General features: G+C 32.7%; 1 protein-coding gene across 1 annotated transcript in view; it reads left to right on the forward strand.

Annotated features, from left to right (window-relative positions):
- Nucleotides 1-15,653, forward strand: part of LOC114333312 (N-acetylglucosamine-6-sulfatase-like) — a 120,580-nt gene that overhangs the window by 15,799 nt on the left and 89,128 nt on the right. Inside the window, exon 4 of the mRNA XM_050656270.1 lies at nt 9,023-9,229. Coding sequence (XP_050512227.1) covers nt 9,023-9,229 — 207 coding nt within the window. The remainder of the gene's footprint in view (nt 1-9,022; nt 9,230-15,653) is intronic.

Here is a 15,653-nt window from a genome sequence, read left to right on the forward strand (position 1 = left end):
AGTATTTTGGCAAAACTGAGAGACAAAATTTTGTGCTCATAGTTATGACAGTTAATTGTATAGTAGTTACATGGGAGCTTAGAAAGCACGATATTTTTGAATCTTTAATTATTTTAAATTTCTATTTCGAAACGTTAAAAACTAGTTAAAAACGTTAAAAAATTTTAAGTCCGGCGATACGACTCGCGTGTTCACACTGTTTTCAATCAGGTGCCGCCGACACGACTATCGTGTTCACGTTTCAACAATTTTCCAATGACTGCATAAAAGTGGCACATGAGACAAATAATTTATATTGGCCCGGAGCTGAAAGTGTTAAACGAGTGACCTAATAAACAGTTATATGTTGAATGGGCTGTAGGAGCAGTGTTCATTAAATCGCAAAAAAATAGTCAGGTCATTAACTTATTGTATGGGTTTAACAGTTATCAGAACGGCTAATCTATAACAGAATCATCACGCGACTCTCCGAGATGATTCCTGTTGAACAAGCTAGGTTTAGACCCAAAAGAAGCTGGACAGACCAAATCCTATTACTCACCCCCATATCTCACTCACGCAGGATATCAAATAACACTCAAAACCTCAGCTGCATTTTTTGCTTTATAAGCAGCATATAATAATATGATATGTACCGTTTGGAGAGATGGCACGATAAACAAGTTTTTTACTAAAATCCCATGCAAACTTGCAGTCCAACTGATAGACAATATCTTTGGTGATAGAATTTTACAGGTCGTCAAGGAATCCGTTATCTACTCCACCAGGAAACTAAAGAACGGGCTACCATAACGATTAGTTCTTCTCCACTCCTCTTATATTGTACATTACATACCTTCCACAAATAAGATCAAGAAAATTTTGCTATGAAGACGACCGGGTGCTTGCAAAAAGGTGTCAGCCTGGGGAAGAGTCAGATAAAAACTTAACAGAAAACTTGGGAAGAGATGGGAGAGCATTTTCGAAAATGGAGAAAATTTGCATTTTCAGCCAAATGCAAACAAACAGAAGTGCCTTCCTTTAATCTAAATAAATAAACTTTATTTATTTTGAGAAACGAGAGCGAGAATATAAAAGTCGAAAACACCAAACTCACCTACAACCAGATACCTGGAAGTGTCACTTGATAGACTTTATCTTTTAGAAAACATCTAAAAAACTTCAAAAAAAGATTAAAAACTAGAATCAACATCGTTCAAAAACTATGCGGTACCATCAGGGGAGCGCCTGCTTCTAGTATGTGCTCGTCTGCTTTGTATCATGTTTATTTATCAGGAGAGTATTGTACTTGAGCATGGCTAAATAGTCCTTCTTCTTTTTTACGTGCCATCTCCGCGACGGAGATGCGAGATCTTCTTCTGATCTTAGATGCTGCTGCTCTAAATAGTTCGGTAGAAATGCATCCGTACCATTCACTCAAGTTACGCAACCATGAGATTCTTCTCCTTCCTACACTTCTCTTGCCCTGAATTTTCCCTTGTATAATTAATTGACGTACCTATTAGTACGTTCTTTAAGGGTAAAATATTGCAAAACCTCTAAATTTTAAAGAACCGCTTGGATTGACATGAAATTTGGCACACACATAGCTAACAAGTCAAAGAAAAAAAGTGATATTGTGCTGATGTGTGTTTTTGCCCTGGGGGCGGTTTTAACCCCCTCTTGGAGGTGAAAAAATATACGTCCAAAGTAAGTCCGGAAATGGATAAACTGACTAATTTTAAGTAACTTTTGTTCCATACAGGGTGAGTCATGAGGAACTGTACATACTCCTACCTCGTATAGAGGCTCCTATGGGCAATAACAAATTACCATTAAAAAGTGTCTGCTCCCCTTGTTTAATAATATACAGGGCGAGTTTCTCATTTTGACAGAAATTTATATATTCGTCATAATTTTTGAACGGTCAGGTCGATGTGTCTGTTATTTTGGTCAATCGTTACACTATTACCACCTAATCAACTGCTTTATTCAAACTAGGAAAAAATCAGGTCCGGCTTTAAAAAATTAGTTCGTTTGGTTCTTAAAAAAAATTTCACCCTGTATAAGCTTTTTGAAAACTCTAATATGAATTTTACAAATTATACAAATAGGCAATTAAAATGGCATATTTATTTTTTTCTTCACACGATTAGTTAATTTTTTATAAAAAAATCAAATTTGACTATGAATTAAAAGTTTGGTAAAGTAAACCATAGATTGAAAAAAATTAACTTTTATTACAAAAATTAATTTTTTTTAACAAATATTTGATTTATGTTACTACCCAATCAACTGATTTATTCAAAGTAGAAAAAAATCAGGTCCGGCTTTAAAAAATGAATTCGTTTGGGTCTTAGAAAAAATTTCACCCTGCATACGCTTTTTGAAAAGTCTAATATGAATTTTACAAATTAGACAAATAGGCAATTAAAATGGCATATTTATTTTTTTCCCACATGATTACTTAATTTTTTATAAAAAATTAAATTTGACCATGAATAATAATTAAAAGTTTGGTAGAGTGAACCATAGATTTAAAAAAAATTACTTTTATTACAAAAATTAATTTTTTTGAACAAATATTTAATTTATTTTACCACCCAATCAACTGATTTATTCAAACTAGAAAAAAATCAGGCCCGGATTTAAAAAATTATTTCGTTTTGGTCTTAGAAAAATTTTCACCCTGTATACGCTTTTTGAAAACTCTAATATGAATTTTACAAATTAGACAAATAGGCAATTAAAATGGCATATTTATTTTTTTCCCCACACGATTACTTAATTTTTTATTACAAAATCAAATTTGTCAAAATCGGAATTTTAACCTAAAAATGAAAAAAAAAAAAGATGAAATCACGGTTTAACTCGCTACAACGTTCCATTTATTTTTTTTTTAATTTTTACAGCACATATCTCTTACCATTGTGAAGACTATGACAATTGTTGTAGACTTTCAGTCTTCTTCTCGTAAAAGTTATGAATTTTCAAAAATAAAAGGTGCAGATTCTTGAATTGCAAAGTTAAATCGAAAAAATTAAGTGAAAAAATTTAAAATTTATCTATTTGATCTCATCTATGTTAAACTATAGAGTCCAAAGAGAAGTGTTATGGGGAGTTTTAGATCTAGACGTGTTATAGAAAAAAAAAATGGTGAAACTTTTACTTTTAAGAAAAACGTTGTTTAATTTTTTTTATTTTTATGGTAAAATTGCGATTTTGACAAATTTGATTTTTTAATAAATAATTAAGTAATCGTTTGGGAAAAAAAATTAATATGCCATTTTAATTGCCTATTTGTCTAATTTGTAAAATTCATATTAGAGTTTTCAAAAAGCGTATACAGGGTGAAATTTTTTCCAAGACCCAAACGAACATATATATTTTTAAAGCCGGACCTGATTTTTTTCTATTTTGAATAAATCAGTTGATTGGGGTAACATAATTCAAATATTTGTTTAAAAAAATTAATTTTTGCAATAAAAGTTTTTTTTTAAATCTATGGTTCACTTTACAAATTTTTAATTCATAGTCAAATTTGATTTTTTTATAAAAAATTACGTAATTGTGTGGGGAAAAAAATAAATATGTCGTTTTAATTGCCTATTTGTATAATTTGTAAAATTAATATTAGAGTTTGCAAAAAGCGTATACAGGGTGAATTTTTTTCTAAGACTTAAACGAACTAATTTTTTAAAGCCGGACCTGATTTTTTTCTAGTTTGAATAAATCAGTTGATTAGGTGGTAATAGTGTAACGATTGACCAAAATAAGAGACACATCGATCTGGCCGTTCAAAAATTATGACGAATACAAATTTCTGTCAAAATGCGAAACTCGCCCTGTATATTATTAAACAATGGGAGCAGATACTTTTTAATGGTCATTTGTTATTCCCGATAGGGGCCTCTATACGAGGTAGGAGTATGTACAGTTCGTCATGACTCACCCTGTATAGAGTTTTTTCATTAAGTCAATACTTTTCTAGTTATTTTCCAGTGAATATGTTCATTTTTTCAACAAAACAACCAAGCTTTTAGACGATTCTTCACAAATAACTCAAAAAGTAAGTATTTTGTCGAAAAAAATATTCTCAGCAAACATATAGCCTGTAAAAAATTTTAAAGAATGGTTTATATATAGTCTGTTCGCTAAACTCAGACACAACTGGCTAGTGATTTTAGTGGGTAATTTTTTTGATTTTGGCCAATTTTGCCAAAATTTGCAAAATTACTAACTATTTAGTAATTATTAACTATTTAGTAATTATTTTTTTGCCAATTTTATCAAATTGGCAAAATTATTTTCTAAAATTACTAGCTAATTGTGTCTGAGTTTAGCGAACGGACTATACCACATCTCTATACCTAGTAGTTATATCTAATGAAAAATAGGTTCATATTCGTCAAATTCCAAATGGAATACTTTAACGTGAAATAACCAAATATGAAGCACATTTCGGGGAAAACTCATTACAACTTATTTAAAGTATTTTCATTTTTCTTTTATAAAAAAATTTCTAGCGTCAAAATTAAACAAGTTACGCTCAGAATAAAGCTAGTCCTTTTTTTTGGTAACAAAATCGGGAAATCACCGCCTAATTAGTATCTCAAATGAAGTTAATCGTTACTACTTCACAAGTTTCTTGACTCGCGTATGTATTGTTTATATGATCTGTAGGTTTCATCGGTTCAACGTCCTTATTTTTGAAAGGGTGTAGTTAAAAGGGGTTAAACGAGTCACTGATCACGAATGTATGTAAATTCAGAAACACCAAATCTTAATCAATTTTTGTCTTACAGAAAAACAAAAAATACAGGATATTCAGAAAAGCAATGCTGACTTTTTTTTGTTTTTAGAGATTTTTGGTATCTCTAACAATTTTGAAGTTATTTCGAAAGTAAGCATATTTTTCAAAATTAAAATTTTTAAAAATTTTACTTTAAAACCAAATATTTTCAAAAATAAGCACTTTGAATCGATGAAACTTATAGATCATTAGTAACACAACATAAGCAAAATAATTTGTGGAGCAGTAACGATTAATTTCATTTAAGTTGCTAATTAGGGGGTGTTCTTCCCGATTTTTTTTGCCAAAACAAAAGGGACGAACTTTATTTTGAGCGTAATTTGCTTAAATTTGATGCTAGAAACTTTTTATAAAATTAAAAATAAACCTTTTTTGACACTTTAAAAAAGTTATAAATGATTTTCCCCAAAAAGTGCTTAATTTTTTGGATATTTCAGGTCGAAATATTCTATTTGAAATTTGGCGAATATGCACCTATTTTTCATTGGCTATAACTCTGGTTCTACGAGGTCTTGAAGTTCTATGAAGTTCTAAAGTTCTATGCGTGAAGTCCAGAGACTTCACGCGTAAACCATTTTTTTTACTGTTTTACAGGCTATATTTTTTCTAACAACGTTTTTTTCGACAAAATACTTACTTTTTGAGTTATTTACGAAAAACCGTCTAAAAATGTAGTTATTTTGTTGAAAAATAAATATATTCACTCGCAAATAACTCTTAAAGTGTTGACTTGGCGAAAAAGCTCGATAGAACAAAAGTTACTTAAAATTAGTCAGTTTATTCATTTCCGCACTTACTTTGGACATATATTTTTTACCCTCAAGAGGGGGTGAAAGTCACACCCAGGGCAAACGCACACATCGGCACAATATCACTGTTTTAATTTCAATTAAATTTTAAAGAACCCCTTGCATTGACATGAAATTTGGCATACGCATAGCTCACATGTCAAAGAAAAAAGTGATATTGTGCCGATGTGTGCTTTTGCCCTGAGTGTGACTCTCACCCCCTCTTGAGGGTGAAAAAATATATGTACAAAATAAGTCCGGAAATGGATAAACTGACTAATCTTAAGTAACTTTTGTTCTATAGAGCTTTTTCGTCAAGTCAACACTTTTTGAGTTATTTACGAGTGAATGTGTTCATTTTTCAACAAAATAACTACATTTTTAGACGGTTTTTCGCAAATAACTCCAAAAGTAAGTATGTTGTATCTGTCATTACTCAACTAAATAACACAATGAGAATGATTGTTGGTGTTTATTAAACCAACCCTAACATATTGGCTTCCTGCCACATACCACCACCTTAACTTATACAAATAAATAACCTAACAAATGAGTACAAAAAGATCTTTAGTAATATACACCAGCCAATCCACTAAGCAGAACCACTAATCACTAAAGAAACTCGATGCATTTGAAATGTGGCGCTATAAGACGTATGTTGAGAATTTCCTGGATAGAACAGAATAGAATTATGCTCCTATTGTCATGAAAATTTTTACGATGAGGAGATGATGTGTGTCTATATTAAATTCACTACTCTTTTCCAAGATTTGCCTCAAGACCAAGATCTGATCTATTGTGGACTTCTACCTGCAGAAACCACATTGATATCCCCCAACTATTTGTTAAGCATATGGTATCAATCGCTCATAGACAATATTTGACAGTATTTTATATGCCACAGTCAGTAGCGTTATTGCTCGGTAATTTTTACATTCAAGATGATCTCCCTTTTTGTGTAGTGGAATAATTACTCCGGTATTCCAGTCTTGTGGCAGTTGTTTATTATTCCATATATTCACTATTATTTCGTGTATCGCATTCAATAGGGAGTCTCCGCCTTCTTTTATTAATTCTGCGCTAATATTGTCTAATCCAGGTGACTTGTTGTTTTTCAGTCTGGTAACTGCTTCTTGCATTTCAGCTACTGAAGAGGGGTTGTTTCTCTGGTATCCGTTTGATCCAGTATAATTCCATCGTATAGTGGATCTTCGTTTTGTTCAAACTTTTCTTTGAAGAATTCAGTCCATCTTTGTAGTATTTCACTCTGTTGAGTTACTATATCTCCTTCTTTGTCTCTGCACATCATTGTTCTTGGTTTAAATTCTTTTCTGCTTTTGTTAAGTTTTTGGTAGAATTTTCTGGTTTCTGTTGGTTTATTTAATTCTTCAATTTCTTGGAGTTCGTCTTCTATGTGTTCTATTTTTTTTTCTGGGATGTATTTTCTTTTCTTCCCTCCTTAGCATTCTATATTCCTCCTCTGCCTGTCTCGTTCTATGTCGTTGTTGTAATCGTTGATATGCATTATTTTTCCTCTTTGTTATGTTACGACACTCTTCATCGAACCACTTCCCGTCAGTTGATTTGACTTTTTTTGTAGACCCAAGGTCTCTTTGGCAGAGTCTTGTATGATGTTTTTACACTCTTCCCATTGTCCGTTTATATCCTCGTGCTTTTGTCTGTTTTCTAGCCTTCCTTTTATATATTCTTTGTATTTGGTCTTTTTGCTGTTGTCTGCTAAGTTTTTTATTTCATATTTTTCAATTTTGGATCCCTTTTCTTTTTTTATGTTTGAGATTTTGGCTCTTATTCTACTTTCCACTAGGTAGTGATCTGAGTCGGCATTTACCCCTCGTCTGCTGCATACGTTTATTAGGTCTGAGTGATCTCTAGAGTCAATAATAACATGATCGATCATGTTTACTGTAACCCCATCTGGAGATCTTCACGTTCCCTTATGAATATTTTTTCGCTGGAAGCATGTGCTGGCAATGACCATGTTAAGGAAAGTTGCTAGATTTATTGGTCTGATGCCATTGTCATTGGATACTTCATGGAGGCTGTGCTTACCTATCGTTGGTAGGTATTGTTACTCTTTTCCTATTTTTGCGTTGAGATCACCATAAATAATTTTGATGTCATTCTTTGGGCATGAATGGTATGCAGCTTCTAGTTCTTCATAGAATTTTTCTTTGACATCGTCTTCTTTTTCCTCTGGAGGGGCATGCACATTTAAAATGCTATAGTTAAGAAAAGTTCCCCTTAGTCTCAGGATGCACATTCTAGGGTTCATAGCACGAAAGTCTCTTACGAGGTGTTTAACCTTTTTATTTACAATAAAGCCAGTACCTAGTGCGTGGTCTTTAGCGTCGCAACTATAGAATATAATGTGGTGTCTTTTGTCAATGGTGCCAATCCCGGTCCATCTCATTTCCTGCAGAGCTGTTATATCTATTCAGTTCGCCGAGCAGGTTTTGGAGGGCTCCCGGTCTGTATAGGGATCGGATGTTCCATGTCGCAATTCTTAAATCGTGTACCTTTTTCTCGCGCAGTCGTCGTCTTTTGATCAGTCTGGTTTTCTTTCCTTGAACGTTCGTAACATATGTGTTTTATAGGATAGGGTTGTTAGCCCTACGCCTAACACCCTTTTCGGAGGGCCGTTTCTCCCTTCCTCATCGGGCCTGCCTGACCCTACTTTCCACTGGGGTTGGTTACCCAATCTCCGGTAGGGTTGCTCAGGTTTACCAGGGTCCACCCGTGTGATTAAGTCACACTTCTTGGAGGTGAGGATAGGAATTGAGTAGGAGTGGCTAGAGGTGTTATCACTTATCAGAAAGCGACACCTTGTATTGCGCATCACTACTCCTTTGAACTCCCATTTGAATATTCGTGTTAAGCTACCCAAAAAACCCTCCGAGTAATTGGTTTTTATCAATTTTGTGCCGAAATCCCTCAAAACTCCAGAAGATTACGTGCCTCAGCAGTGACCCTGTGCACCAGGTGCTCCTGTAGTCAAAAACCTCTAAGTAATCTGTTTGATTTAATTGAGTTCCGAAAACCTTTGAAACTTCAGATGACGTATATTAGCAGAAACTCTGGTTACCAGGTGCTTTTGGGGTCGATTCTGATTACGTATTCGTATTCAGTCACCAAAAAAACCCTGAATAACAATATCTGACCTTTATTATACTGATTTTGACATGTTTATGTACATTTGGATGCATGTAATGTACTTTAAAATGCAATACTTATTATCCATTTCCACTCATTTTTATATTGTAGACTTCTTTCCTGATGTCGCGTCATCCTGAACACAATGCAAAAAGCTGCAAATCTCTAGGTATTGTATTTAAAAATCGATTTATTTTTTGCTAAATGCCCTGGTATAATTTAATTTATATTTAAAACTGGATTTGGTTAAATATTACAGTTATTGTTTTAGTACGTAAATTCGCCAATTTGTTGCCCAAGTAGAAGCACTATTCTTACTGGAAAGTACTTAGAGAATACAGGTGTCGTCAACAATTCGATATCTGGAAATTGTTCGAGTCAAGCGTGGCAAAAGAATCATGAGTCATACACCATAGCAGCTCTATTGAAAAAGGCAAAAAGCTATACAACCTATTACGCGGGAAAATATTTAAATCAGGTAAGTCCTTTGTCTATTTTGTTTTAACAACACAAAATGAATGGCAGCTGAAGCTGACCATAATAGGAGTTAATTCCCTGCGATTGCCTTCAAGATGCGTACACCTTTTCCTTGTCTAGATATAGCTTGTATGCTGCTAGCTTTACCGTAAAGTTAGCAGCACCCATTGTTTCTCGGAAACGGCTATATCAATAAATTTTTTCTTTCCGTACTAAATTAGTAATAAATTAGCAATTCACTCTCTGCGATTGAATTTTCTAGCTTCACCATTTATTTTTCGGGATGAGCTTTTCGATAGGGGAGGATGGGGTAGTTTTTGGGGATTGGTCAATGTGCTAATCAACAGCAATTAATTAGCAATAAAATATGCGACCAAAATGGGCCCTGTACCCATTTTCTTTGCCGAGATATAGCTTGGGTGCTGCTAGCTTTACCGTAAAGTTAGCAGCACCTATTGTTTCTCGAAAACGGCTACAGCAATAATCTTTTTCTTTCCTTAATAAATTAGCAAAAAATTAGCAATTAATTCCCTGCTGTCAAATTTTTTCGTTTCATAAATTTTTCGGGGTGAGTTTTTCACTAGGGGATGATGGGGTAGTTTTTGAGGATTTGTTAATGTGCCAATCAACAGCAAGTAATAAATAATGAAGTAAGGTAAAATAAGTAAGGTATGCTTTATTGTCAAAAAATTTTACGAATTTGTGGACAAAGCTTATACAAAATAAAAAAATACAATAAAAAACAAAAACTAATAAAAAACTACAAACAAAACAGAAACAGACACCAAGTAAATGGCGTGAGTTATACTACTTAATATAATTTTATAGTTATTAAGTACACATTAAAAAATTAAAAATTTTGCAAACAATATGTATACAACGTCAGAGCAAAAAGAAGGCGAACGAGGAAAAGGGAAAGGGAAAGTAAATCAAAAGTTCTATGCCGCTGCAAATATGTATAAAAGTACTCGAAAGTAATAATACTGCAAGTCAATTTGCTGAATTCAAATCGTTTATAAAAAAGTCATTCACTGTATAAAAAGCTCTCTCCAGCAAATAAGCTCTCAAGGCCTTGCGAAAAGCGGGAAATGCTGCAATAGATTTGATGTTAGATGGCAGGTGATTGTACATTTTTCTCGAATTGCCTAGTATAGAGCACTTAACCAGCTCAGACCGTGGGGTTGGCAGATAAAGATTATGCTCCACGTTTCTAAGGGGATAGTTGTGAGTGGGTCTCTCTGGACCTTCTGATGCATGTTTGCGGATTTATTTTATTTATTCTTGAATATTACCTGACAGACATGGGATAACAACACAGAATTTGGTAAGCGGGGGTTTTTTGGGATGAGAAATCTAAATTTGCCACGAAAAATGATGTGTTAGGCCAGTGGTTTCCAACCTTTTTGTACCTGCGCCCCCCTTTAAAAAAATAAAATTTTTGCGCCCCCTTAATTTTTTAATAATCTAATTTTACAAATTCTCAACTCAATCTTGAAAATTTGCTATCACTAGATAAGTTTCTAAAAAACTTTACTTTCTTCTATTTCATCAGCAAGACAGGTAATTTTTTTTTATTTGTAATTAACGTGTCCCGACAGCTACTGGTCATTGACACGGGAACAAATTATACATATACATACATTATACATACATTATAAATAAAAAATATACATTTGGTAAGATCAGTTCTTATTAGTGAAGGTAAACAATAAAACTTACAGATTAAACACTGTGCACTGGTTAGATTAGATGGAATAAACCTGTTTCTTTTAGGAATTTTAGAACACAGTCAAAACCATTTGGAACACTGAGGATGTCTTTTAAATTCCCTTTTAACTTGAACTTGTTTCTAGAGAAATCATACTGACAGCAGTCTATTACTACATGTTTAATAGAAAGGAGAGTATTGCAGAGATGGCATACTGGAGGGTTTTCTGACGCCATAAGGTATCCGTGTGTGAGACGTATATGCCCTATTCGTAGTCGGCTAATAACTGATTTTTCTTTCTTGTTCATGGATGACATATTGGGCCGAGATAAGTTAGGTTGAATTTCGTGCAGTTTAGTTTTTGTTCTATTCCATTGCTCTGCCCATGAGCTGAGAATATTTTGTTTAAACAATATTTTAAGGTCCGTGTAGGTTTGGACCTGGTTGAAGGCTGTGTCAGAAGAACATGCTGCCTTAGCGGCCTGGTCTGCTTTTTTGGTTTCCCAATATACCAACATGGGATGGAGTCCAAATCATTGTGACTGTTATGTTATTGGAATATAGTTGGTTGCAGATGTTGTGTATTTCCTGGACTAATGGATTTTTTGTGAAGATGCATCTTATCGAATGAATGAGGTAATTTTAAAAGTGGGATACGTGTCAAAATTTTTCAGACTTAGTATTCACAGTCACAGTTCTAATTTTTTCATAAATGCAGTAATCTTGTCTTTCTGCGTAAATGCATGCATTTGAGGCCCTTGCATTGATTTATTTAAAATACTGCCTATTTGAAGAATTAATTAATACTAAATACGCAAGTTTTACAAGGAATTTCGTGTCATAAAACAAGTTTGCTTATTCTCTAATATTATCAGTAAGAAATATGGCGATCGCTTCTTTTAGCTCAGACACCCTTTGAAGTACTTTGACACGAGAAAGCCAACGATCCTCACAATAATATAGAATGACCTATATTCTGAATCCATTGCATCACACAGTTTTGCGAAAAGCCTTCCTCTTAATGGGCTATTTTTGATAAAATTTACATCTCTTATAATAACTTCAAATACTGTTAGTATATCTCCATCCATATCTCTTAAAACAAGCGATTGCATATGAATCATGCTATTATGCGTCCAAACTGCACGAGGAGCCACCTTTCGAACTCGTGCCTGTAGACTGGCATTTTTTCCTGCCATAGATGGAGCTCTATCTGTGCATATTCCCACACAGTTCTCCCACAGAATGTCACTTTCATTAAAAAAATTTTCAGTAGTAATTGCACAAGAGCTCTAAGATTATTGAATTTTTCCCGAGTGACACTTTGACAGTTTTAATTTAATTTTAAATTATTTCAAAGTGTCCCGAGGGCAAAAATTATATATTAATTTTAGAGATCGAATGCCATTTGTTGCGATTATTTCATGAATAAAACTGTTCAAAACCAAAATTTTATTGTAATTTATTTATGTAAATACAAATTAGTTCAATTAAACACACAGTTGTTATAAATATTTCACGGTTGAAAGTCATCACTTTTATAATTTTTAAAACATTAATTGTCATTAATGTCACTGAATGTATTTTCTCGTAGCAACGAAGGGCATCTAACGTAATATACTTGACGACGGAAAATTATCAAAAATTATCAGCAGTAATTGCACAAGAGCTCTAAAATTCTATATTAATTTTAGAGTTCTAGTGCAATTTGTTGCGATTATTTCATGAATAAAACTGTTCAAAACGAAAATTTTATTGTAATTTATTTATGTAAGTACAAATTAGTACAGTTAAACACAAAGTTTTTATAAATATTTGACGATTGAAAGTCATCACTTTTATAATTTTTAAAACATTAATTGTCATTAATGTCACTGAATGTATTTTTTCGTAGGAACGAAGGGCATCTGACGTAATATACTTGACGACGGGAAATTATCAAAAATTATCGGGTATAATATCACAAGAGAGTGAGAATAAATTGAAAATAATGCGACAGTTTTTCGAAAATTTGTTGTCTGGCAATAGACACGAGAGCCCTGATTGCCCAATGACAACAAATTTGAGTAAAAAATGAAGCATTATTTTCTTATTTATTCTTACTGTCGTGTGATATTCGTAAGATTATTTCTTAATACGTATATTATGGATATTTTGTTAAATGTGACATTTGTCAAAACTAGGAACTGGTTGCCATTAAACAGAAACAATCTACTTAAAAAAATTCTATCGGTAATTTTCTACAGTAGATAATTCTCAGTATAATTTTAATCTGATTGGACAGAATTAAACACGTGATCAAATATCTTACTATACGATTGGAAGTTAAAGTCATCAAAAAATAATCGATTTAATTTAGATTTCTGTAGCTTTAAATTTAGATTTCTATTGGTCAGAATCTCATATGAATGAAATAATCAATGATATTAAAAACTTCACTTCACTCGCTGTAGTATTGCCTTCAATAACTTATGTATGTTATCAAGTGTGCATCCTTAAGAATGAAGATAGTTTTATTTTCTATTAATTGATCTCATAGATCTTCAGATATTCGTCTTTCTTCGTATTACCTGCAAGTGGAATGATTTTAAGTTGATCAGCATATGATTTACTAAGCATCATAGCCATTATGCCAATAGATGCAGATAGCATTAGATAGCAGGTCCATCCATTTTTCTGACCCCTATTCGACATCTTTGGTTTGTATTCGAAAATGATATTTTAGAAACATCTGCACGCCCCCCTTGCAACACTCGCGCGCCCCCCTAGGGGGCGCGCCCCACAGGTTGGAAACCACTGTGTTAGGCAGAGGTCGCTATATACATCTTTCTGCGCCCATTTAATACGTTCAATTTTTCTATCTCCCACTCCACGTACTTTTTGAATCAACATTTTTATTCTCTTAATATTTTTACTTAAAAAAGGTATACTAGGTACATTCATCTCGCTAAACTCAACTGTTTTCGAGATAAATGCATTTTAAATCTGCGATACAACATAATTTTTGCATAAATATCATTGTAGTTAGACCCGAAAAATAAACTTGAAACCATAATAATTATGCCAGTTCTCACATTTACGTCATTGCGTCGAAAATTCCATTTGAAGAAATTTGAGATACATTTTTGTAAATTCTTATGATTTTAAGTTATTTTCGGGTGTAACTACAATGATATTATGCAAAAATAATAATTATGTTGCCTAGCAGATTTAAAATGCGTTAATCTCGAAAACGATTGAGTTTAGCGAGATGAATGTAGTATATACCTTTTTTAAGTAAACATAACAGAATACAATGTTTGATTTAAAAAGTATGTAGAGTAGGTAATAAAAAAAAAAAGAATGTGTGTATACTTTGTACGCACGTAAGAAGTTATACTTCTACTACATTATGTGATTTTTAAGACAATACCAAAAATTAAAAAAAAAATAAAAGAATAAAACGCACACAAACACATTGAATAATGCCACAAAGAAAAAATGATTTCTGAACGATAATAATTGTTGGAAAAAATTTTAAATACGCATTTTCTGAAAAAAAAATTATATAACAAATATACTTCATAAAATACTTCAAATATACAATCATAAAATGCATAAAAAATAAAAAAATAAAAACTTGCATCGGGAATCGAACCCGTGAATTTCGGGGCGCTTTGATTCGTAATCGAAACCTAGACTCACTCGTCCAATTCCACATTATTTGTCATGTGGAAAAATAGGGTAACTGAACGTTTTACTGTTTGACAGTTTTTTTTTAATATAACTAAATTATGTAGTTTAAATTTTGTGGAAGAAAATATTAAAATATAACAAAACAGTAAGAAAACAATATATTAGATGAAGATTGGTAGAACTTTTGTTGGTAATCAAATTAAGTATGTAAATCAAAGCATTACATACCTACTAGATAAACAAATCTACGCAAAAAAATCATAATTTAAAAATAAAAATCGGACCTAATTTGGGATTTCTCTCTAAAATCCCCATTCTTGAGAAAATAAATGTACAGTAGAGCGTCGATTATCCGAACGTCGATCAACCGAACGACCGCTTATTCGAACTATCGACTCCCGCGTCCCGCACTCGAATACCGAGCAAGCGTTAGTAATTGACTCTTAAAATATCTTCAATTTTCTTCAATATTGTATCCAAAAATAATTATGTTGTTGCAAAGACTCCACTTTTTAGTTTAGTTGCTAGTTGTCATTATCAAGATATAAATAAATATGTAGGTATATAAATATGGCTTTTATTCACTTGTGGATAAATATGTATGACTCTAAATATGTATCAATATATTGTAGTTCGATTATCCGAAGAAATCGGTTTTCCGAATACCTAAGTCCCCCAATTAGTTCGGATAATCGACGCTCTACTGTATTTCAACCTAATCCAAATGTATAATTACAATACGATTATAATAAAAACTACTTACCAAATTAGAATGAGTTTTCCTTGTCCAAAATAGTCCAAAAGTCCAAAAATATAGGAATATGAAAACTATTTAAAAAGGCAGTATAACTATTAACTAACTTTTGGTTGTTGTTTCTTTTCACACAAATTTTAAAACGCACCAACCATAAATAATCTAACTACAGCTGTGCCACAGTTGCCATATTGAATAGTTTTTGACATGTCATTTGAACATCCAATCAGAACAAAGTTATAATGAGCATGCGCCGGGATCATAGGTTTTAACATATAAAAATTCACC

This window comes from Diabrotica virgifera, chromosome 7, assembly GCF_917563875.1.
Source record: "Diabrotica virgifera virgifera chromosome 7, PGI_DIABVI_V3a".
NCBI lineage: Eukaryota > Metazoa > Arthropoda > Insecta > Coleoptera > Chrysomelidae > Diabrotica > Diabrotica virgifera.